Raw genomic sequence first — 24,334 nt, forward strand, 5'->3', positions numbered from 1 at the left:
ACTACACTTCAAAGGAGTTAAGTGCTTTGAGAAATCTAGAGTCCATAACGGTGCTAAGCAAATGCAAATTTCTATATTCCAAATGCTCTTTTATCTAATTAGTTACTTTGATTAGAAAATAAATAAAAACATTAATAGTGACATATCAGAGCCATAATACTGTGCAACGGTTAAAAGCACTAACTGTTACTGAAGAAAACAATATAATTGACTACCTTTATCCTGTGGTCATCAACATCAATAATCGTTGCTACACGAATCAGCATTGGATTTCGTCGATCAGCAGCTTCCAGTTTCATGTTTACCTGGAAGCCATGAGGAGGACGCTAAAACAGGAGGAAGAAAGCTCTAAGAATGTGGAATTTGAGTCCTGTTTGACAGGAAGAATCTACAATATCTTAATCTTTTTTTGAAATATGTTAAATTGAAAAGCATTTTACTTACTGTTTTAAATGCACGCGCAGGAGCAGCAGAAGATCCAGTTTCTTCTAAATACCTATCCCAAGAGAACTGCTCTGGGTGAGGGTACCCTGAAATATAAGAGGTGCCATTAGCCTTCATATCAAAGGACAGATCTGGGATTGACTTCTACTGCTCATTGATTTGCATGCCTCTGCACAGATTCCCACCTAAACCTGACCTTGGGAGTGGGCTATTGACATCTGGCAGCAAATAGTGGCTGGCTACCAGATGTCAATAGCCCACTCCCAAGGTCAGTTAGGGGGATACTGGTTGGGGAAAATGGCAGGCTGGAGATATCCTGCCCTTCTTTGTGGGAGCAATTGCATTCTTCTTGGCCCTGCAGTGAAATAGTGAAGGCTTACCTTCTCAGCCACATTCTGGTTCCATCATAGTGGCCAGGCTAGTTCCCTGTTTACTTCCACACCTAGAGTCCAAGTAATGTAACAAAAGGACCCATAAACAAAATAAAGCTGATGCTGATCATCTGAAATCAGTCAGAAAACATTAAGAAATATTCAGCAGGTCAAGCAGCGTTTATAGACGAAGAAACAGGTTTGGCACCCTTGGCTTAGAGAAAGTCAGGAGATGCAGGGAGAACAAAGAAGATGTGTATCAGGGTGAAGGGCAGAAATTCAGCATGTTTCCAGCATTTTTATTTAATTTTTTAAAAAGGAACATATACTATTTGAATAATGGCACTGACTTGTGTTGGAAAGACAATATTAGGCCCAAAGCAAGTAGCAATGCTGAATCCATTGCACTAATACTATCTTCATACCTCATCCTCCTTCTTACATTGCACTTCCTCATCATCCACCATACCTACCGACTTCCAAACTGCAGACTGAGTAAGCATGCACCTCTCAATTTCCCTCAGTTTCCACAACACAGCCTGAGATTGTTCCACATTCCTTTCAAACACAGAAGAACTGGATATGCAGTGCACCAGGTCCAGAACATGTCAAGTGATGAACACATACTCTCACTTGATTTCACAATTTCAGCCTCTCATCTGAGGAAAGCAGACAAGAGGATCCACAGTTGATCAGACATTGGATACAAGTACATTGTAATTAAAGGGAAGGAAGGTGCTGGTCTAATTGTCAGACAGTGGTTGCAGAAACCCCAGTTGAAAACCATGAGAAGAAAATCTACAATATAGGACTGATTCTCACACACCACAAAATGCTGGGTGCTTTGGTTGGCCTGTTAAAAAGCATGTATGTTCCCACAAGGTGAATAGAGGGATCCAGCATCATATAGCTTGGAACAGAGTTTGGAGCCCAACAATTGCAGCAAGGACTTGGTTGACTACATTAATAGATTCCGCCATGATGCTAATGCTTCAAATTCCATTTCAGCACAACACCCTGACTGCTACTATGCAAGGCCAGACAGTGCCAATGTCAGTCAGAATTCCAGACCTTGAAGACGATTTCAGAGAATCAAAGCAGCAGAGCAAGACCTCCTTCAACGAACCACTGCCAATGCAGAGTTGCTGCACCTGAAGCACTGACATGCTGACTCTCACTGGGAGATATCGTGGTACAATCTGAAGACAGGACTCATTGGCCAAGAAAGCTGGCCTCACCTTTTCCTCCTGTTCACCTTCAACTCCAAGAGTAAGTGTTAAATATGAACCCATATCTGAGAAGATCTTCCTGATTATAAAGGTAATATCTCAGCACCTGCCACATCACGCTCCCTCTCAACATTTAGAAAATTGCCGCAGTTATGGAATACACCAAGATCAAAACCTTGAAGAATTATAGCTAAAGTTTTAAAGGGCAGTGGTGTTAAAATGGTGCAGAGCTGAACAGGGGAATGCTGCAGAGAAGTTCAGTGGGAACTATGTTCTGAACATCGGCAGTAACAATAACGACAATGAGGTCAGAACGGCAAAAGAACATAAGGATTTGGAGATACAAGTTTACAAGAAGGAAAAGGCAGTGAGTTTAATTCCACGTCCCATTCCCATTCTGATACAGTATGTCCATCCATGGCCTCCTCTATTGTCAAGATGAAGCCACATTCAGGTTGGAGGAACAACACCTTATATTCCATCTGGGTAGCCTCCAACCTGATGGCATGAACATTGACTTCTCTAACTTCCATTAATGCCCCTCCTCCCATTCTGAACCCCATCCCTTCTTCCCTTCCTCCCTCCCTCCCTCCCTTCCTCACTTTTTTTCTTTTTCCCCCTTTCTTTCTCTCTCTTCTTTCTCCCTCTGTCCCTCTCACTATATCTTCCTCTGGTGCTCCCCTCCCCCTTCCTTTCTCCCTAGGCCTCCTGTCCCATGATCCTCTCCCTTCTCCAGCCTCGAATCCCTTTTGCCAATCACCTGTCCAGCTCTTGGCTCCATCCCTCCCTCTCCTGTCTTCTCCTATCATTTTGGATCTCCCCCTCCCCCTCCCACTTTCAAATCTCTTACTATCTCTTCTTTCAATTAGTCCTGACGAAGGGTCTCAGCCCGGAAAGTCGACTATACGTCTTCCTATAGATGCTGCCTGGCCTGCTGCGTTCTACCAGTATTTTGTGTGTGTTGCCTGAGTTTATTTTGCCTTTCTTTGAAGTGCCTATTATATTTCATCCCCAACCACAGTTACGGTTTCCCCATTGTCCCTCCTGCTCTCTGCTGCCCTCTCACTGCTGGCAGCCTGTCGTTTTCAGTCTAGATGCAGTACAGGTAGAACTGCAAATCTGACCAGGTTAAGGATTTTCTCCTCTTACCTTGTGGAGGTGTCAATGGTTTCCCATGTTGCTGGCACCAACCAACAGGATGGATGTACGGGCTGCTGGCATCACACCTAACCAAAAAAAAAGAAATTGTTAGGAGAATCCTCATACTACTTAGGGTGCTAAACAGTAGAATGATATCCAAAAAGAAGGACAAAGATCGAAATTATATTCTAAAAAGATGTCTGATAGCTGAAGAAATGAAGCTTCTGATTTTTGGAGTATTGTTAATGCATTGCCTCTTATTAAAGTTTTATTGAGAGATATAGCACAGAGGCAGGCCTTTCTCCTGATCACCTTCAATGCCAAGAGTTCATTATGAACCCATATCTGAGAAGACTGTCTGATCAGAAAAGTGATTCCTCAGCAGCTGCCACGTTAGGCTCCCTCTCAACATGAAAAAATTACCACAATTATGGAATACATTAAGATCAAAACCCACTGTCTCCATGCCAACTATCAACCACCAATTTTCACTAATCCTGCATTAGTTCCACTTTTAATTCTCCCTACATTTTCCTCAATTCCCTCCAAATTCCACCACTCACCTACACACTTGCACTTCGGGGTATAAAAGGAAACTAGAGCACCCGGAATAAAGGAGGCAAAAAAAAACTGCAAGAGAACTTCAGTGGGTCAAGCAGCAACTGTGGAGACAAAGGAATAGTTTCAGACCCAAGACTCTGCATCAGACCCAAATCATCGACCATCCCTTTCCTCCACAGGTCCTGTTGATCTGCTGAGTTCCTCCAGCAACTTGCTTTTTGCTCCATATTTCAGTGTCTGCACTCTCTTGTTTCCACCGAGAAGCAACTGATATATTGTAGTCTCAGGGAGAACATGCAAACTCCACATAAGGGTCAGGATTGTATCTAGGTCTCAGGTACTACAAGGCAATAACTTGTTCACTGAGCCATCATGCCTCCTTTTCCAGCCTATTTTACCCTCTGTACTAGGATGAATTGACTGGTGACTTGGTCTGTTCTTTGACCATTGATCAGAGGAGAAGAACAGTTGGGCTTTATTTGTCAAACAGAATGTCTCTGTGACATACAATATTATGAGTTACAGCACTGAGAAATGCCAAAACAATTGTTACAATGTCATTTCCATGTTAATTCACTACCAAAGCAACCACACAAAATGCTGGAGGAACTCAACAGGACAGGCAGCATCCATGGAAAAGGGTACCTTTGCCTGTTTGCTCTTTTCCATAGACGCTGCCTGGCTTGCTGAGTTCCTCCAACATTTTGTGTGTGTTGCTTGGATTTCCAGTGTCTTCAGATTTTCTCGTTTGTGATAGGATAAAACAAAGTTAAAGTTGAAGTTACACCACAGCATTCATTCAGGACTGTAGCTGACAGGACATACACTGTGACAGGCTGTAAAATGTAAATCATTTGTATATGAATTTATTTTTCTTGCAAGTTTTGGAGAGTAGAGCTGGCAGCACCGCTGACATTTAAAACATGTGTTAACTGATTTACAGACTGCACAGAGAAACAAGAGAATGGAATAAGCTTTCAAAGCAGCTCCAGCTGGTGCATTGCTCATGGAGCAAGGCAGACTCCTACACATCAAAAGTCTGTGACCCAACTCTTTAAACAAAACAAAGTTCTAATCCTGTAAAAAAATATATTTGTTGGTAGTGATAAAACTGAAACTATAGTATTATAACTAATATAAATGTTACAGCTTGCTGGAATAAGCCACTCAATGTGTCCAATGACCAATGAAGTTAATTCTGTTCGGATTAGTCTCTGATGAAGGGACTGAATCAATGAGACACGGGAAATCCGGTGTATATTCTTCTAGCTAACCTTTACTTGTCGAAACTCCAAATGGCTCATGAACTCCAGTGACAGAGTCTACAAGGAAATCAGCTGGCAACATATTCAGGTGCTACTTGAGCACAGGAAGAAAGAAAAAAATACAAGGACTTCTTTTTAAAGGAAAAAATGAGTTTCAAATCACCTCAGGAAAATTTATATATGTTTTGCCTTTTTTGCTACGTAAATTTATCTCATCTATCTCAGCTCAGATTAGGCTGTTTACTTCTTGTTTCTCATTTCTTTGGCAGCATTTTATTTCACTCTATCTTTTCCTACTTTTTTCCACAAAGCTTTTCTGCCACCTATTTACTTGTTAACTTTCCCAGATTCAAGGACCAATATGGAAAGCCTACCAGTAATCATACGTGTCATCCCAATTATCGAAATGCACCAGAAACCTGCTTTCAACTATATCTGTCACTGTGGCAACACAGATCAGAGATGGATTCATTCTATCGACTGCTTCCAGTTTCATTCCAACACGAAATCCCAAAGGGGTGACCATCTGAAAAAAAAGCATCATTATAAATTTAAGTTTGAACCATTTTGCCTAATAAAATGCATTAACCCACCATTTAACATGCCTTGTTTTTCCAAGATCCTACAATAATAAAAGCACAAGAAATCAGAGCTGCAGTTGGCTGTACTTTCCTTTGAACCTTTTTCTCCATTCATTAAGATCATGTCTGATCCACCTCAGTGTCATTTTCCAGCACTACACTCATATTCCTTCATTCTCCTAATGTTCACCCCCATCAAATGTCAACCTTGTACCTTATTCAGAAACTGTGCCCCATAAACCTAAATCCTCAATCAGAGGAATATCTTCCCTGCCGGTTAAATGGCTATATACATTTTGATGACATCTCCTATTCTTCTACACTTAAAAGACTGCAGCCCCACTTTACTTAATTTCTCTTACAAGACACGCACAACAATCGTGGTATCAGTTGTACTTCCTCTCATAGAGTGATATCATCGAGTTATACAGCATATGGGTAAATAGCCCCACTGCATTGAGGGCAGGTTTGATAGACATGAAGGCTATGGGAGTAAACCCCAGACAGAAAATCTGGAGTGGAAGCCCTAAAGTAGCTGGACATCACTGAACATCCTTCCAGCAGCTCTTTCAGCCAAGCTGGTGACAAATGTATTGCTTCGCTTTCCTTTGGACTACACCAGTGAGGCGGAGAGGGGAAATCTCAGGATCTCCATTCCTCCTGCCCAGGCGTGTGCCCGTGTGCCCTGGAGAGGTCACTCTAGCGCCACTATCCACCGTCCTTCAAAACAGACGGATGTCGTCGTCATCATCATCATCATACAGCACAGAAACATCCTTCAGCCCAATTTGTCCATGGTATCAAAATCGCATTTGCCTTCGTCTGGCCCATCTGCCCTCCTCAATATCAAGTAAACCATTTCTATGATAAGGAGATGAAAACTGTACATAATATTCGGGTTTCATCTCACTCCATCAAATTGCAATCCTTCCTTACCTCTGTATACCCCTGCACAAATATGCCAAGTTCTTGGGAGTCCACTTGTCTGTGTAACCACTTGTAACAAACAGATTCGTTGCTTTTAGAACTAATGGATTCCCAAGAACATGGCATACTTGTGCACTTTTAATTGTAATCAGAACTTAACTCATAAATTTAAATCAGCTCTCAAATCAGGAAGTGACAAAAAACATATGCACATTAAAGATGTTTCTAATTCTGTCTACCCCAAAAATGTACCTTTAAATTACAGCTTTCGCCATTTCTGTTGCAGCCAACTTCATGGCTTCTCACGATAAGACAAATAAAATAAATATAGCGGTGAAGATTATATAGGAACAGTTGTGGGTACTTACTGCTATTAAGGCCAATCTTAGAGTACATCCGCCCTGGCCATCAACCTCCTTCACTCTACCTGATCATAACTTGTGCCGCTGAGTCATAGTTGACTCATGGTGACCCTATAGATAGAGTAATTGTCCATAGGGTTTTTGTGGCAAGATATGGAAGTAGATTGCCAAGCCCTTCTTCCACACAGGTATTGCTGCTGCCCAGGTTGCATCCCGGCTAGATTCGAACTCGGCCATCCACCTCGAAGTCCAGTGCTGATGCCCCTACACCACTGGTCTTACCCGTCTGAAATCTCCCAAATTCAACCGAGTCAGTGTCCACCTCCATATGGAAAGACCAATTACCTTTCAGTAATGCAGAAACATTTCTTCATTTCACTCATAATGGCCTAGCTTTGGTTTTAAGATTATGCCCACTGCACGTAACTACTTCTCCCATAGGATTTATTTTCGTTGCAACTCCTTTATATAATCTTCTTCATTTTAAACATTTCGGTTAGAATTATATTACTTATGCCAAAGGAATATGAATCAAATTTATGCAGCCTTTGGTTTATAAACTCTAATTTTATTTTGCTGAATTTGTGATGAAACCTATCCTGTATATCCTTCCTGAAGGGTACTATCCAAATGCAGTTTAGAGGATACAATTTTTCCAAACAGTACTAGATTCAGATTGCTGAAAGCAAGAAATTTGAAGAAACTTTATCTTTTCAGACTTAAGTGGAAATCACCATATGTAGATTTTAAGGAATAAAGCAGAAATAGACTCACTGAAGGTACATCATCAGATTGATAACACCACAAGCTCAATCATAAAATATATGTTATTGGTAATGATGAGGTCAAATGAAACCTTAATGGGACCCAACAAGAATACTGTATATATTCTTGGGTTTCTCATGAAAAGAATGGCATAAGAGTGAGATTAATGAGGATCTTATCAGGATTGAACAAGTACAAAGAAAGACTTGAAACACCGGATTTTTGAATTAACATAATGCAAAATGCGAGTGTGATAAGATTTATTTAATATTATCATGTAAGTGAACTAAACGTAAGATAGAAATAAATACAGAAACTTTAAGAAATGTTCGGCAGATGTGGAGACATTTATGAAGAGAAAAACAGAGTTGGCCTTTCAGCCAATAAATTTTCAACAGAATGTGTTAACTCTACTTTTTTAATCTATAAATGTTATATGACCTTGGTTCATTTCCAATATTTTGTCTTTTTATAGTGCAAGAGTGAGGTTTTCTGTGCTTTTGAAATATTTCCTTTTAAAGCACAGCAAAATGAAAGAAATTTTAAATGTTCTGAGGCTGTGGAATTCACTATAAAATTGAGGAATAAAGGAATAAATGAGCAAATGTAATCAAGATTATCTGGACCTGCCTCTCAGTTTTTTTGCACTACCTTACTTTCCATTTTTCTATTTTCTATTCATAATATATAATTTAAATTTTAATATTTACTAATTTTTACTATTTTTAAATATTTTTAATATTTAATATTTGTAATACAGAGAGCAGGAAGCACAGAATCAAATATCGCTGTGATGATTGTACGTCCTAGTATCAATTGTTTGGCGACAATAAAGTATAAAGTATAAGATTTCCCTGAGTTAAGGGTAATCATGAATATTGGTTTGCTGGGTTGAAAGGCCTCTTTCCACATTCTAATTTCTTTTCATTTTCATGAACATTCATTGCATTATTGCCAACATTAATAACACATTAGAATGTATTTTACTAAACTCTGTTATAAGATACCAGAAAGAAACAGTTGCCTTTAAATTCCTGTGACTTGTTATGTTAAAAAAATGTAACAAATTCCTCTATTATTGCAAAAGTCATTAAGCAGATTCATAAGAAATACTACTTTCAATGCACAACTTCTTTAAGCAGCCCACTCTAAGAAAATGTTTAAGGATGGTGCAGATACTCACTATATTTTGATTGATGAAGAGTTGCTTCGGTGCAGCTTGGGATTTTGTTATCCTTAAGTAATTTGGCCAGTTGAACTCTTCCTCTTTATACCCTAAAATGGGACAAAATAGCATTATTGATATAACTAATACAAACTTCTGCAAATTAATATCAACCCGTACGCTAAATTCACATCAACTTCTGATTCATACCACAAGGTCATTTATTTTGTTTAAAATGATATCCTTTCGATTACTCTTGTGCTAGTTTGACGCCATCTAGTGGACAGCATATATTCTTGTTCTTTTCACAAGTCTTTTCTGCGATGGTATGCTGGGGCTATGGCATCAACAGGCTTAATAAACTCATTAGAAAGGCTGGCTCTGTTATAGGAGTCACACTGGAGGTTGTGGTAGAACAGAAGACCCCATGGAAAATGTTTCTCACCCTTTGCATGCCATATTGACTGAACAGAGGAGCACTTTTAGTAATAGACTAAGACAACTGCACTGTTCCAAAGAGCACTATATGAGGTCATTCTTAACCTGAGCCATAGGCTCTATAATAAGTCAACCTAGAGCCAGGGAAGTGATGACCCCCTCCTGTTAAACTGTTCGGGGTTACTATTTTTTTCTTTCTTACTTCTCATCTATTTGTATATCTGTACACTTGTAATGCTACCTTGACACTGTAATTGCCTTTGGGATCAATAAAGTATCTATTTATCTATGTCCAGTGGATTGTGGTTAATTGGGATATATTGGGACCAATACATTTTGGCCTAATTAAGCAGCTACCACAATTAGTCAAAGTTCCATGGATATAGTTAAAAAGTTATTAAAAAAAGGCAAACTATCGTTTAACTGAGTAAACGAATTATGTATTGAAGTGAAATACAAAACAAATTAGAAAATGACCAATGCTACTACAGTACTATGAAGTTGTAGTAATAATGCAGGAATTCATCTTGTATCTGCAGCCATGTATAGGGTGTCCAGGGACAGTTAGCACCTCTGGTGAAGAGGCATGTCATGTTTATTTTGGGGTAGTAACTCACTTTTGTCCCTACCAGACACTCAGCTCTCACCTGTGGCTCCAAGTTGCTGTTGGCATGTGACTATGGCTACAGCTCAATACATAGCTTTGACAGGTGGGCTAAACTCAGCGAGGGTAGCTGGTGGGCTTCATACCCTGATGAAGCAGGGACATGCATGTCCTGGCATGTGAAGTCGGCTTCGGAGTACTGGGCAAAATGAATCAACAGTGAGATCCAACGGCCAAGAAGGCAGTTTTGCAACACTTCATGGGCATGATAAAGCACAGAAGAATTCAGGGTTATCCACTGCAACCAAGAAAGAATCCAATTTTGTGAAGACTACTCATACCACTGGACCCAGACTTGCAAGGCAGAGAGAATGGAATTGCCCAGCGCAACAGCTTTTCCAATTTAAAAACTCCCCTGCACAGATTTCATTGACATTAATGAACAAAATAAGTGCTGACACCCAGTGCGGATAATGGACAGCCTTCACGCAATTCATGCTCCAAATCTTAATTTAAGCCAGAATGCTTGAAACCGCAATGAGCAACACAATTATAAATTGTGTTACTGTTTATCCCTTGCCAACCATCAGAGACAAAGATCACTGCTTTTTGAACACAAATGCACGCAGTTGCCGCCCATCAAAAGCTGCTCACTTTAATCACAGTGTCTATGGGCCACATGAGTTCATGCACCTAACGCTAGTTAGAAACTCTTCAGCATCAGTCTCCTGTCACAATTAAGCAGCATGGTGTCCCAAATAAACTTAAAGAATCCAGCTATGTTCTTGATTAGTTTTTGTTCTTTAAGAGTTGTCCAACATATGTGGCTGCCCCAATTAACTTATGGACCAAATAATCAGAATCCATTGTATCCCTCAGTTGCTGCCACACAACAGGAGGACAATCCTAGTCATTGTCTATAGCTTTAATTTTAGATACAAAATATTAATTAGACAGTACAGCATAGCAAACATATTTATCAATATAGAGAAAATCTGGCAAAATCAATTGATTGGTTCAGATGATACTACCATGTAATGAAATCAAATTTACTCTAAGATGCATAATTCTTGCAAAACATGATATACATTTCTGCACTTCTACAATTATGAACTGGTATGTAGGATAATAAATGTCTCCTTGATGGGGGGGAGTATAATCACTTTACTCAGAAATTGGGCTGATCAGACAATAATTGAGCCCAAAGCTATTAAGACCATGCCTATGAATCTCTCACCTCTAGGAAGATATAATCGATGGCCTGTCTTCTCACACCATCCTGCAGGGTGGATATCTGGAGAATCAGCATTTACCCAAAAATCGTGACACTCAGAATAGCCGTCAAAGTGGAGTCTCAAGCGATAACCGCAAACCTTCCAAAGAGAGGATACTGTTATTGATCCAGGAGCCTTCCTGTAGTTGAAAAATTAAACAGTCTTCTTTCTTCTCATTCTGTTGCTTTACTTTCTATATGATCACAGTATACATTACGATATATGGATAACGAAAGCCTAAAACTTGGAAACTGTTTTTTTTCTTATTCAGACTTCATTTGGAAAGTTTACCATTACTGATCTATAAGTAGATGAATCATTAACATTGGTAGGCAATCGCTAACAAGAGGAAATAAATTCAGTGGCAAGGCTTCAGCATTCTTTCATGTTTTGTAATAAACTAGAATAGACTGATTCATTACAACTAGATATTCAGAAAAAATGAATTAGTTGATTAAATCAAATTTTTCAGTGACATTTATGTTTGCTGGTTGATTCACATTCTTCATGAGATATAGTTTCATCTTTCGTCCAAACCCTGATTTGATAAACAACTCCTCTATATCATTGCATCACAAGCCTATGACCACTTTGTGGTTGAAAGAAACCATGAATAATAGGCCTCTAAAATGTTCTTCCCCCACCCCCCACTCTCTAAAAGCTAAAGAGATGTGTATAGTCTAGGACAAGAACAAGTTTCCTTCTTTGAATCTCATTTTTACCACAAACATAGAAGGCATCCTCCACTGGGCCCCATCTACAATGGGAGTTCAGTGTGACCCAGTAAGTAGTCTTGCAACTCATCTCTGCTCACTGCCAATACTTGTGCTCCAAACATTAATTCTAGCCTTTCATTAATGCACTGCTGAGTCAATGGTGAAGGCAGATACACTAGTGAAATTTAAGAGACTGCTAGACAGGTATATGGAGGAACTTAAGGTGGGGGGGGTTATATGGGAGGTAGGGCTTAAGGGTCAGCACGACATTGTGGGCCAAAGGTCCTGTAATGTGCTGTACTATTCTATGTTCTATGTTAAATCTATTCACAAAAATAAGGGTGGATAAATCATTTCCAACTACAACAGCAATATAAAATAAAATAACTAAATGAAGGCTAATGTGTTGTCACAAACAGGCTATTACACAACCTCACTGTAACAGACATCGCTCCAGTTCCTGGCCATGTGTGGATGACTTGCAAGCCACAGTGTAAACCTCATGACACGTTGTGCACGGATTTTTTGGTATTTGCTGTTTCTGTTCCAGGGACTGGACAAGATAGAGGCAGGAAACATGTTCCAGATGCTGGGAGAGCCCAGTACCAGAGGGCATGGTTTAAGAATAAGGGGTAGGTCATTTAGGACAGAGTTCAGGAGGAACTTCTTCTCCCAGAGAGTTGTGGAGGTGTGGAACGCGCTGCCTCAGAAGGCAGTGGAGGCCAATTCTCTGGATGCTTTCAAGAAGGAGCTAGATAGGTATCTTATGGATAGGAGAATCAAGGGTTATGGGGACAAGGCAGGAACCGGGTATTGATAGTAGATGATCAGCCATGATCTCAGAATGGCGGTGCAGGCTCGAAGTGCCGAATGGTCTACTTCTGCACCTATTGTCTATTGTCTATTGTCTATTGTAACTGACCCAATTGGGACATCTTGTCTTTTCCACCACTAACTTGAAATGAGAGTAAGGAGATTTCAGTTTAAGAAGTTTTTGCACATATCCATTTTCTGACCATAGTTCATTTGAACTTATTTCAGTAATGGACTGGAGGAGGCAAAAGCCAAACTTTATCAAAAATCCCATTGAGAATTGTAAAGCTTAATTTTCAATATCAACTCCAAAATTATAAGATGCCACAATAAAACTGTCCGGCAACCACCATCTAGCAAACACTTAAAAGGGATCCTATGAGCGGAGAAAACAGGAGCAGAAATTAGCTATTATATGTCTGTTGCATCATTTGCGAAAATCATAGCTTATCTTCAACCTCAACACTTGTTAAATATGTGGGTTCTGACCAAACGAAAAAATGGCTGGAGTCACTTTGCACTTTCGTGCAAGGGTGTTTATTAGGTGTGTCAAAAATTAATGAAAATGGTGAAAACTGTTAATATTTACAAAAAAGATATGTACCAGAAAACACAATAATAGCTTTGTACTACAGGTATGCATCACTTAACGTCCACGAAACATTCTGTGAAATCAGACGTTATGTGATTTGGACGTTGTGCGAACACCATATTATATACTTATCAAACCTATATAGAGTACTGTAGTGTACCTGTATTGACTAAATCCATGTCATTAGCAATTTCTCCATATCCGATATAGGTCTCTCTCGCATTTTCGTGAGCCTTGTAGTTTTCAGTGAAGCTGATCCTCTAATGGCTTTGACAATTTTTTCTTTGTTTTTCAGGATCGTTGTGATTGTCGAGTGCGACATGCCTAAATCCTGAGCAATAGCATTCACTGGTTTTCCACCTTCATACTGTTTAATAACCTTTTGTTTCACTTCCAAATCAATACTTTTCCTCTGCCTCTTGCTGCTGCTATCACTAGGAGTGGCTTTGCTGCATTTGGAAGCCATGATGCATTTTACGGTAATATTTTCAAAAGAAAATTAAACAGAGAGGTAACACTACTACACTCAAGAGACGCGCGATACACGAGATTTGTTACGTCCGCTACGTCATGTTCTCTGATCGGGACTACGGACGTATATGCGATCGGACATTGTCCGAATGGATGTTAAGCAGCGCACACCTGTGTATTTGTCCAGTGTGAATGCCTGTCAGCCCCTATCTCTCCCTCCTACTGAGAGTGATGATCCCCGTTTATCAGGCACCAGGACATACCATCTTTAATTACCCACAAAGTTAACTTAAGACAACACATGAATTAGAATATGATGCACCCCACAATGTAGTTACAATATTACAAAACAAACAGAAGTATACAGTACACAAGCAACATGCATACATTTACACATCCCCAATATTAAATAATATTCCACCATGTATGATGGGAAAGGCACCATAAAGCCATAAAGCCAACCAAAGCACATCACCTTGGTTTAGGACCCATTATAAGAATATACCAGGGAAGACAGTGAAGTGCATACACTAAGCACAACAACAGAATGACAGTGCAATGTTTGTGTGTGTGTGAATGCGCACATCTAAGGAGTGTGTTTACTGAGTGTCCTCCATCACAACAGTAGCCTTAGTTCCTTTGATATCCTTACATCTTCTTGGCAACTAGCATGTTGAGCCTTTTGGCTTTTTCTATATTTTGATCAGATTGCTCATTTTTGGAAGATTATAAAAATGGCCAGATTATGCTTTTTTTTTTGTTTGGGAAGTCACAGTCTGCCTAGAAGATAAAAGAGACTGGAGACGCTGAAATCAGTGACAAAAAAAAGTACACTGGAAGAAATCAGACCATCGAGCAGCATCTGCAGGGACAAAAGGTCTATGCTGATGTTTTAGATCAAGACCCTATATCTTGACTAGGATGTTGCCTGGATTGGAGGGCGTACCTTATGAGAATAGGTTGAGTGTACTTAGCCTTTTCTCCTTGGAGCGATGGAGAATGAGAGGTGACCTGATAAGGGTGTATAGGATGATGAGAGGCATTGATCGTGTGGATAGCCAGAGGCTTTTTCCCAGGGCTGAAATGGCTAACACGAGGGGGCATAATTTTAAGGTGCTTGGAAACAGGTACTGAGGGGATGTCAGGGGTAAGTTTTTCACATAGAGAGTGGTGGGTGCGCAGAATGCATTGCCGGTGGCGGTATTAGAAGCGGATGCAATAAGCTCTTTTAAGAGCCTCTTAGGTAGGTACATGGAGATTAGAAAAATATAGGGCTATGCACTAGAGAAATTCTAGGCAGTTGCTAGAGTAGGTTACATGGTCGGCACAGTATTGTGGGCTGAAGGGCCTGTATTATGCTGTAAATTTCTATGTTCTATGTATATATACCAGGACATCATGATGCAGGGTCTTATCCCAAAACACTGACTTACCACTTGTAGCCTCCACAGATGTTGCTTGACCCACTCAGCTCATCTACAGTTTGCCAAGTGCCACTACAGCTGTCAAAATGTCTGAGGTTTACCAAGAGTAATTTACATATATATGGAGAAGTGAGCAAAAGAACATGACTATCTATGTTGAAACTCCTTACCAAGACAAAACTAATGCAACTTGATCAAAAATTTCCAAATATGTAATTTTCAGCTGAGTTAGTCTCATGATCACACACTGAACAAAATGCAGGAGACATCAATAAGACCAGGTAAATTGGTAAATTAGTTTAGCATTGTTGCACATGAACTGAAGTCCTATTTAAGGTTACTGATGACACCACTGTCATTGGCTGAATCAAAGGTGGGGACGAATCAGCATATAGGAGGGAGTTGAAAATCTGGCCACAACAACAACATTTCACTCAATAGAGCCAAGATCAAGGAGCTGATTATGACTTCAGGAGGAGGAAATCAGAGGTTCATGAGCCAGTTCTCATCGGGGGATCAGAGGTGGAGAGGGTCAGTAAATTTAAATTCCTCAGTGTTATAACGTGAGAGGGTCTGTCCTTGGTCCAGTACATAAGTGGCAGTACAAAGAAAGCACAGTTGCCCCTCTACTTTCTTAGGAGTTTGTGAAGATTCGTCACGTGATCTAAAACTTTGACAGACTTCTATAGATGTGTGGTGAAGGAGTATACCAGGGTGTGGTTGCGTCACAGCCTGGTATGGAAACACCAGTGCCCTTGAATAGTAAATCCTACAAAAAATAGTGGATATGGCCCAGTTCATCGCGAGTAAAGCCACCCAACCACTGAACACATCTATATGGAGCTTTGTTGCAGGAAAGAGGTATCCATTATCAAGGACCCCCAACAGCCAGGACATGCTCTCTTCTCACTGCTGCCATCAGGACCCACGCCACAAGGTTCTGGAAGAGTTATTACATCTCAACTACCAAGCTCTTGAACCAGAGGGGATACCGTCACTAAACTTCACTCACCCCATCACTGAACTGTTCCCACGACCTATGGACTCACTTTCAAGAACTCTTCAGAATCAGAATCAGAATCAGGTTTATCATCACCGGCATGTAATGTGTTAACTTAGCAGCAGCAGTTCAATGTAATACATAATTTAAAAAATAATAAATAAAATTAAAAATAATAATAATAATAAATAAACAAGTAAATAAATTACAGATATTGAATAGATTAAAAAAGTGCAAAGACAGAAATATTGTATATTAAAAGAAAGTGAGGTAGTATCCAAAGATTCAATGTCCATTTAGGAATCGGATGGCAGAGGGGAAGAAGCTGTTCCTGAATCACTGAGTATGTGCCTTCAGGCTTCTGCACCTCCTACCTGATGGTAACAGTGAGAAAAGGGCATGCCCTGGGTGCTGGAGGTCCTTAATAATGGACACTGCCTTTCTGAAACATCGCTCCCTGAAGATGTCCTGGGTACTTTGTTGGCTAGTACTCAAGATGGAGCTGACTAGATTTACAACCCTCTGCAGCTTCTTTTGGTCCTGTATAGTAGCCCCTCTGCACCACACAGTGATGCAGCCTGTCAGAATGCTCTCCATGGTACAACTATAGAAGCTTTTGAGTGTATTTGCTGACATGCCAAATCTCTTCAAACTCCTCATAAAGTATAGCCGCTGTCTTGCCTTCTTATTAACTCTATCGATTCGTTGGGACCAGGTTAGATTCTCAGAGATCTTGACACCCAGGAACTTGAAGCTGCTCACTCTCTCCACTTCTGATCCCTCTATGACGACTGATATGTGTTCCTTTGTCTTACCCTTCCTGAAGTCCACAGTCAGCTCTTTCATCTTACTGACGTTGAGTGCCAGGTTGTTGGTGTGATACCACTCCACCAGTTGGCATATCTCACTCCTGTACACCATCTCGTCACCACTGAGATTCTACCAGCAATGGTTGTATCATCAGCAAATTTATAGATGGTACTTGAGCTATGCCTAGCCACACAGTCATGTGTATACAGAAAGTAGAGCACCCATGAGGTATGCCAGTGTTGATTGTCAGCCAGGAGGATATGTTATCACCAATCCTCACAGATTGTGGTCTTCCGGTTAGCAAGTCGAGGATCCAATTGCAGAGAGAGGTACAGAGGCCCAGTTTCTGCAACATCTCAATCAGGACTGTGGGAATGATAGAATTAAATGCTGAGATATAGTCGATGAACAGCATCCTGACATAGGTGTTTGTGTTGTCCAGGTTGTCTAAGGCCATGTGAAGAGCCATTAAGATTGCATCTGCCATTGACCTATTGTGGTAATAGATAAATTACAATGGGTCCAGGTCCTTGCTGAGGCAGGAGTTCGGTCTAATCATGACCAACCTCTCAAAGTATTTCATCACTGTCGATGTGAGTGCTACCAAGCGATAGTCATTAAGGCAGCCCACATTATTCTTCTTAGGCACTGGTATAATTGTTGCCTTTTTGAAGCAAGTGGGAACTTCTGCCCATAGCAGTGAGAGGTTGAAAATGTCCTTGAATACTCCCACTAGTTGGTTGGCACAGGTTTTCAGAGCCTTACCAGGTACTTCATCAGGACGTTCTGCCTTGCAAGGGTTCACTCTCTGTAGAGACAGCCTAACATCGGCCTCTGAGACAGAGATCACAAGGTCATCAGGTGCAGCAGAAATCTTCACAGCTGTAGTGTGTTCTTCATCTCATGCCTTCAATACTTACAGCTTATAAATTGTTATCATTTCTTTTGCATTAGCACGGTTTGTTGTCCTTTGCGACATTGGTTAGTTGTTCATCCTTTTCGGTGCAATGTTTCATTGATTCTATTGTGTTTCTTGTATTTACTGAGAATGCCTGCAAGAAAATGAATCTCAGCTGTAGCAGGTACGTTAAAGCAAACCAAAACCGCTAAGAGACTAACCTAGGAGATGGATTCTGCATGACACACTTCCACAATAATAAAATTCCAAAAGTTGAAAAAGGTACTTTCAATCCCTTATTTACGAAATCAGCAAAAATGAACGCTCATATAGTGATAAAAAACAAACTAAACTAAATTAGCGATCTTAGTATTTAAATCAGCGTAACCAAATACGTACTCTAATTTGTGATATCAGAATTAGCATTCTATACATATTTAAGTGTTCTGGTTAGTGTTCCAACAATGTCCCAACCAACATAATAAGCAGTTGAATAGCATTCCAATCAGTGTAGTAAGCAAACTAAATTAGCGGTTAACATAAAAAGTAATTTTCCATGCTCAATCCCTCTCTACTAAACAACTAACTAAGCATACTTCTTGCATACCCCAACCCTCATGACAGATTACCATAATAAACGTGCCACAAAAATACAATACAAACAGAAAGTAGAAACATGGTTCCTACATCCCAGCCTTTTAATTATTACTTTCCAATAATTACAACTACTTATTACCAAAATAGGAGAAATGAAATCTTAAAAGACAAACATCTTAATAATTGTACAAATGTACTCTTTCTTCTCTCCTCTTCCAGTCAAGTCATGCAACAGTCATCTAGGCCAGGTGTTACCAGCACTTAGCCCCGTACGGAATGATCTTTACCACCACTCTCTGTCAAGTCAGTAGTTCAACTCAAAGTCATGAAGCTTCTAGATCTGGACCTCCCCAAACTTCTGCCAAGACAGATTTTGGTTATAGGCCTGTCCAGACAGCTGGTCTTGGTCTTGATGTGCACCTGCTTCATAAATCCTCTTCTGACTGGAAAGACTTGAATGACTCTTCCCACGATCCACGAGTTTTCAGGTGCTGCGTCATCAACTATAAGCACAATGTCTCTGGGAAGGAATTGGGTTTTCTACCTGACCATTTCTGACATTCCTGTAATTGGGGCAAATACTTCTTCACGCACCGTTTCTAAAACAAGTTTGACATGTATTGGATCTGCTTCCATCTACAACGAGCATAAATGTCTTCCTTATGGAATTTTCCTGGTGGTAAGGATGGTGTAGTCTTCAGGAGATACAGGTAGTTGGGTGTTAGTGTTTCCAAATCATTGGGATAGGAGAGTGCTTTAGTAATTGGACATCCATTGAAAATAGCCCCTACTTCACAAAAGACTGTATGGAAACCCTCTTCATCAACATTCTGTACCTTCATGGTAGAAATGAGGACCTTTTGCATAGACCTGATCAATCTCTCCTATGTTCATGATATGAACCAACCGGTGGGGTTAAAGACCCACTTCATTCCTTTCTGAAGAAGGACTGTTTTCTGAAAACCTTTCCAAAGAATCACTGATCTATGAATGACAAACCCTTCTTAAATCTCTTCCTCAGATTTAGAGCATGCTGTTCAGCAAAGTTCATGATATTTGGCATGTTAACCTCATTCTTTCTCAAAGGTAGCCTAATCTGGCTATGGTCATCCACCAGTTTTGCTGAATTCGTAACCAGCTCCATAAACTTGTGATCTTCTCTTAACAAACCAGGTTGTTCATTCTGACTGTATTCAGGGAAGTATGCACTGAACTGCAGCTGCTAAAGCTCAACCAAGTTCAAAACTGAGATTTTGTTAACTGTCAGCTCTGGCTGTACAGTCTCTTCCATCACCACGTTCTCTTTTCAGTGGTCTATCACAGTCCAACTTGGCGTTGTTCTGATTGCATAGGGTCTATCAGTGCACTACGAATCACATGCAATGGCTCCAATGCTTTAGATCATAAGACCATAAGAATTTGAAGCAGAATTAGGCCATTTGGCCTATCGAGTCTGCTCTGCCGTTCAATCAATTTTCCCCTCCTCAGCCCCACTCCCCAGCCTTCCCCCCGTAACCTCTGATGCCATGTCCAATTAAGAACCTGTCAAACTTTGCCTTAAATACACACAACAACCTGGCCTCCACAGATGTCTGTAGTAATAAATTCCACAAAGTCACCACCATTTGGCTAAAGAAATGTCTCTGCATCTCTGTTTTAAATGGATGCCCCTCTATCCTGAGGCTGTGCTCTCTTGTTCTAAACTCCCCCATCATGGGAAACATCCTTTCCAAATCTACTCTGTCTAGGCCTTTCAACATTCAAAAGATTTCAATGAGATCCCCCTCCTCAATTATCTAAATTCTAGCGAGTACAGACACAGAGCTATCAAGCATTCCTTGTATAATAAAGCTTTCTTCCCAGAATCATCCTTGTGAACCTCCTCTGAACCCTCTCCAATGCCAGCACATCTTTTCTTAGATAAGGAGCCCAAATCTGTTCACAATACCCAAGGTGAGGCCTCACCAGTGCCTTATAAAGCCTCAGCATCACATCCCTGCTCTTGTACTCTAGACCTTTTGAAATGAATTCTAACATTGCATTTGCCTTCCTCACTACCAACTCTACCTGCTCGTTAACCTTTAGGGTGTTCTGCACAGCGACTCCCAAATCCTCTTGCATCTCAGACTTTTGGATTTTCTCCCCACTCAAAATAATTTGCACATTTATCTTTCTAAAATCATCAGATTCTGGCATAGTGCCAGAGGACTGGAAAATTGCAAATGTTACTCCACTCTTTAAGAAAAGAGGATGGCAGTAGAAAGGAAATATAGACCAGTTAGCCTGAATTCAATGGTTGGGAAGAAGGTGGGGTCAATTGTTAAGGATGAAATTATGGAGTACTTGGTGACACAGGAAAAGATAGGACAAAGTCAGCATGATTTCCTTAACAGAAAATCTTGCCTGACAAACCTGCTGGGATTCCTTGAGGAGATGACACATAGGATAGATAAAGGGGATGTAGTGGATGTTGTATATTTGGATTTTCAGAAGTCCTTTGACAAGGCTCCTTATCAAGTTAAGAGCTCATGGTATTACAGGAAATTTGCTAGCATGGTTTGAGCTTTGGCTGATTGGTGGAGGCAGTGAGTGGGAATAAAAGGGTCCTTTTCTGGTTGGCTGCCAGTAACTAATTGTGTTCCGCAGGAGTCGGTGTTGGGACCGCTCCTTTTTATGACGTATATCAATGATTTAGATGACGGAATAGATGGCTTTGTTGCCAAATTTGCAGATGATATGAAGATTAGTGAAGGTGCAGATAGAGGTGAAGAAACAGAGAGGCTGCAGAGGACTTAGACAGATTAGAAGAATGGGCAAGAAAGTGGCAAATGAAATACAATGTTGGAAAATGCATGGTCATGCACTTTAGTAGTAGAAATAAATGTATTTTTGAAGAGCTTTCACATCATCAGATTTGACATATACCCAAGAAAGAGCCTTTTCCATGTAGGCAGATACAATTTTTTGTTCATTACCAAAATCTTCCAGTCAAGATGGGGCCAGCGTACAATGCTCCCTCAGTTGACATCGTCCAAATAGCAAACAAAAATACCTTTTTTACTTCTTTTTCATTTTAAATTTGTTTCTGTAACTTTTAGAGCTTGTGATTTACAGTTTTGAGATCATTTGAATGATCCAGTGCTTTGTTGTCTCCGAGTAGATTCCAGGAAACGACTGCGTCCTTGTACGGCCTCGATGCGAAGAAACTTTGAGACAGGCCGTGAGCCAATGTTCGACTCCATTCTACTGCTTAAAGCATCCAGGAATCACTGATTAAAGCATGAAAGAATATTGAGATATCGGAGTGAATGCAGAAGGTGACTGAGAGTTACAATGCTGACTGCCTTCCTTTTGATTGCTGCCAGAGAAGGCGTCTTTGAGCAGCCTATCACTGTGTGGCTCACTGTTACAAGCCGGCAGGCATCTCTGCCTCGTGTGGTGTTACTCTCTTTCAATGAATGTTAGTGATATTGTAGGATGGTATCATGGTTCTGCATTTATGGTTTAGATTATTGCATTTATGGACTGTGGACTTTCGCAGACTTTAGGCTTTTATATTCGGTGTTTTTTTTCACTTGTTCTTTTTCTGTTTTGTTGAGTGAGGGGGTGTGTTTGGGGGTTGATGTTCTATTAGCGCTCTGGTAGTTTTTTGTGCAGGGAATTTTTTTTGGGGGGGGCACTGTTCCTGTTCCATTTTCTGCTGGGGGTGGTTGATGATCAGGGCGCCATTCTTCTTTGTATGGGGGGGTTTAATGTTTCTTCGAGAATGACTTTCATTTTCTTTCTTTGTTTTGTGGCTATCTGGAGGATATAAATTTCAGAGTTGTATAGGGATACATGCTTTGATAATAAATTAACCTTTGAACATTTGTTCCTGTAATAAAGCCTTAGCCTTTAGACATCCTTTCTTAGGGGCAACATGCTGGCAACTTCAGACAAGTTATCTGAGGCAATTGTTCAAGGATATAGAGGAAGTCACTATAAGTGTCAGTCTTGGCTTTAACACAGTTTTCAAAAGCTCTCATGAATGCATGATACTGCAATGGATCGCCATCGAAGATTTGAATCCCTCTTTTAAGCAAAGATGAAGCATTGCTCTGTTACAAATAAGGTTGTTATTTCATTTTGCTTCCTCATAATATCAATAGTACTACTTTGATCTGTATCGAAGAGAACAAGAGTGTTTTCATGCTGTAAGTAAATGTCCCCACGAGCACTTTGAATTGTTGGATTATAACATGGGTTCAGAGTTCCTCATTAGCGCAGGCTGAGAGTAAACGCCCTGAACTAGCTCTTGGGGGCTTGTTCAAGTTTTTCATACACCTGAAGAATGAACAAACCAGCATTCATATTGGGTGTTTTTGTTTATCTTTATGCCTTTTCAATGTAGGGATTCACACCATAGGACTGCGCTACTAGAGGCCTCTGAGCATTCGCCACACTTGAAGCCCTTAGCACGTTAACTTTAGCCATACGTGATGCAATTTCTCCCTCCAACTTAAACTGTTCCTTCCTTTTCCGTAGCTGTTCCAAGAGGAGCGGCTCTTGTTCTCCTAACGTGTTGTCTTTTAATAATCACTGATGTGATATTAATGCAGCTAAACCAGCCTCCGTTTTAATGTCTGCAGAGGAGGTGTTAGATACAGATGCTCTGCCTGCAGCAGAACTTTGAGTGCTGACATCTGAAACACTGTCACTCGGTTCTATGTCATCTTGTGGGTCTTTGGCAATGTGCATAGCCGAACCATGCCTTGGAATTTCATTAACATTGTCTGATGGAAGGAGAGACACATATTTACTTTTTGCAGCATCATGTTCTTCAATGAAACATGTTTGGCTCAACCATTGTTTCACATCCCCTACAAATGCACTACTATAGCCATTGATGCATGAAAACCCCCTATTTTATCTTTGATGCTTGAGCTTGGGAAGTAATGAGATTAGCATGTGATGTTGCTTTACAACTGCTTCACAGAGATTCATCAAGCCCTCAAGATAAGACTGCAGTTGTAAAGCAGTTTCTTCAATTTTCATGAGATCATTAATTGATGGTACTAAACTTTTAATTTTGTTCACATTTGTTTCATACTCTCTTTGAAGTCGTTCGATTAGATTAGCCCTAGTTTCTGCTTTAATTTCTGTTTGACAGGCCCCAACTGCTGGGATGCTGGCACCAATTCAGTGCTTCAGTATACTCATATTACTATCTCCAGTAGCACGACTCACAATTAATTCTGCAGTACTGGAGATATACGATTCAATATATGTAGTCAATAAATAAACTGCCCGCACATCCACAGCACTTAAACCAGACTGAACAAAAAGCCTTCAATTCAAACACTGGCAATCGGAATATTTCAGCATTTCAATAAAACAGAGCAACAAACATTCTAGCAAACACCACATGAACAACCAAACATCTCCAAAGGACACGCAGCACTGACCAACTGAAGACGGTTTTCAAAGCACACATACACAGTATGGATCAGCAAAATGGTCATTTACTTGCTGCAAACTGCTCCAGTTTCTGACGTATTGTTCTCAGTGTTGTGACTCCAATTTCACAAACGGGTCCGAGGCAATCCTTTACCATAGACTACTCTTCATTTGGTAGAACAATGTTATTTTTGTTGCCAAAATGTAGTGGTTACTTTAAAACAAACCAAAACAGCTGAGAAACTAAGCCAGGAGATCAACACTGCATGATGCGCTTTCACAATAACAAAGTTCCAAAGTCAAAAAATATACTTTCAATCCTTTATTACAAAACCAGCAAAGATGAACGGCCTTATAGTGATAAAGAACTAACAAAACTAAATTAGCGATACAGCGATCTTAGTGCTCAAATCAGCGTAATTAAGCATTCTAATTAGTGATATCAGAATTA

General features: G+C 40.3%; 1 protein-coding gene across 1 annotated transcript in view; it reads right to left on the reverse strand.

Annotated features, from left to right (window-relative positions):
• l3mbtl1 (L3MBTL histone methyl-lysine binding protein 1) overlaps nucleotides 1–24,334 on the reverse strand; it is a 79,991-nt gene that overhangs the window by 20,732 nt on the left and 34,925 nt on the right. The window contains exons 9-14 of the mRNA XM_072279686.1: nucleotides 11,090–11,225; nucleotides 8,829–8,920; nucleotides 5,385–5,536; nucleotides 3,194–3,270; nucleotides 445–530; nucleotides 216–326 (exon numbers count right to left, since the gene is read on the reverse strand). Of these exons, the coding sequence (XP_072135787.1) occupies nucleotides 216–326; nucleotides 445–530; nucleotides 3,194–3,270; nucleotides 5,385–5,536; nucleotides 8,829–8,920; nucleotides 11,090–11,225 (654 nt within the window). The remainder of the gene's footprint in view (nucleotides 1–215; nucleotides 327–444; nucleotides 531–3,193; nucleotides 3,271–5,384; nucleotides 5,537–8,828; nucleotides 8,921–11,089; nucleotides 11,226–24,334) is intronic.

The sequence above is a fragment of the Mobula birostris genome, chromosome 2, assembly GCF_030028105.1.
Source record: "Mobula birostris isolate sMobBir1 chromosome 2, sMobBir1.hap1, whole genome shotgun sequence".
In the NCBI taxonomy this organism is placed as follows: Eukaryota; Metazoa; Chordata; class Chondrichthyes; order Myliobatiformes; family Myliobatidae; genus Mobula; species Mobula birostris.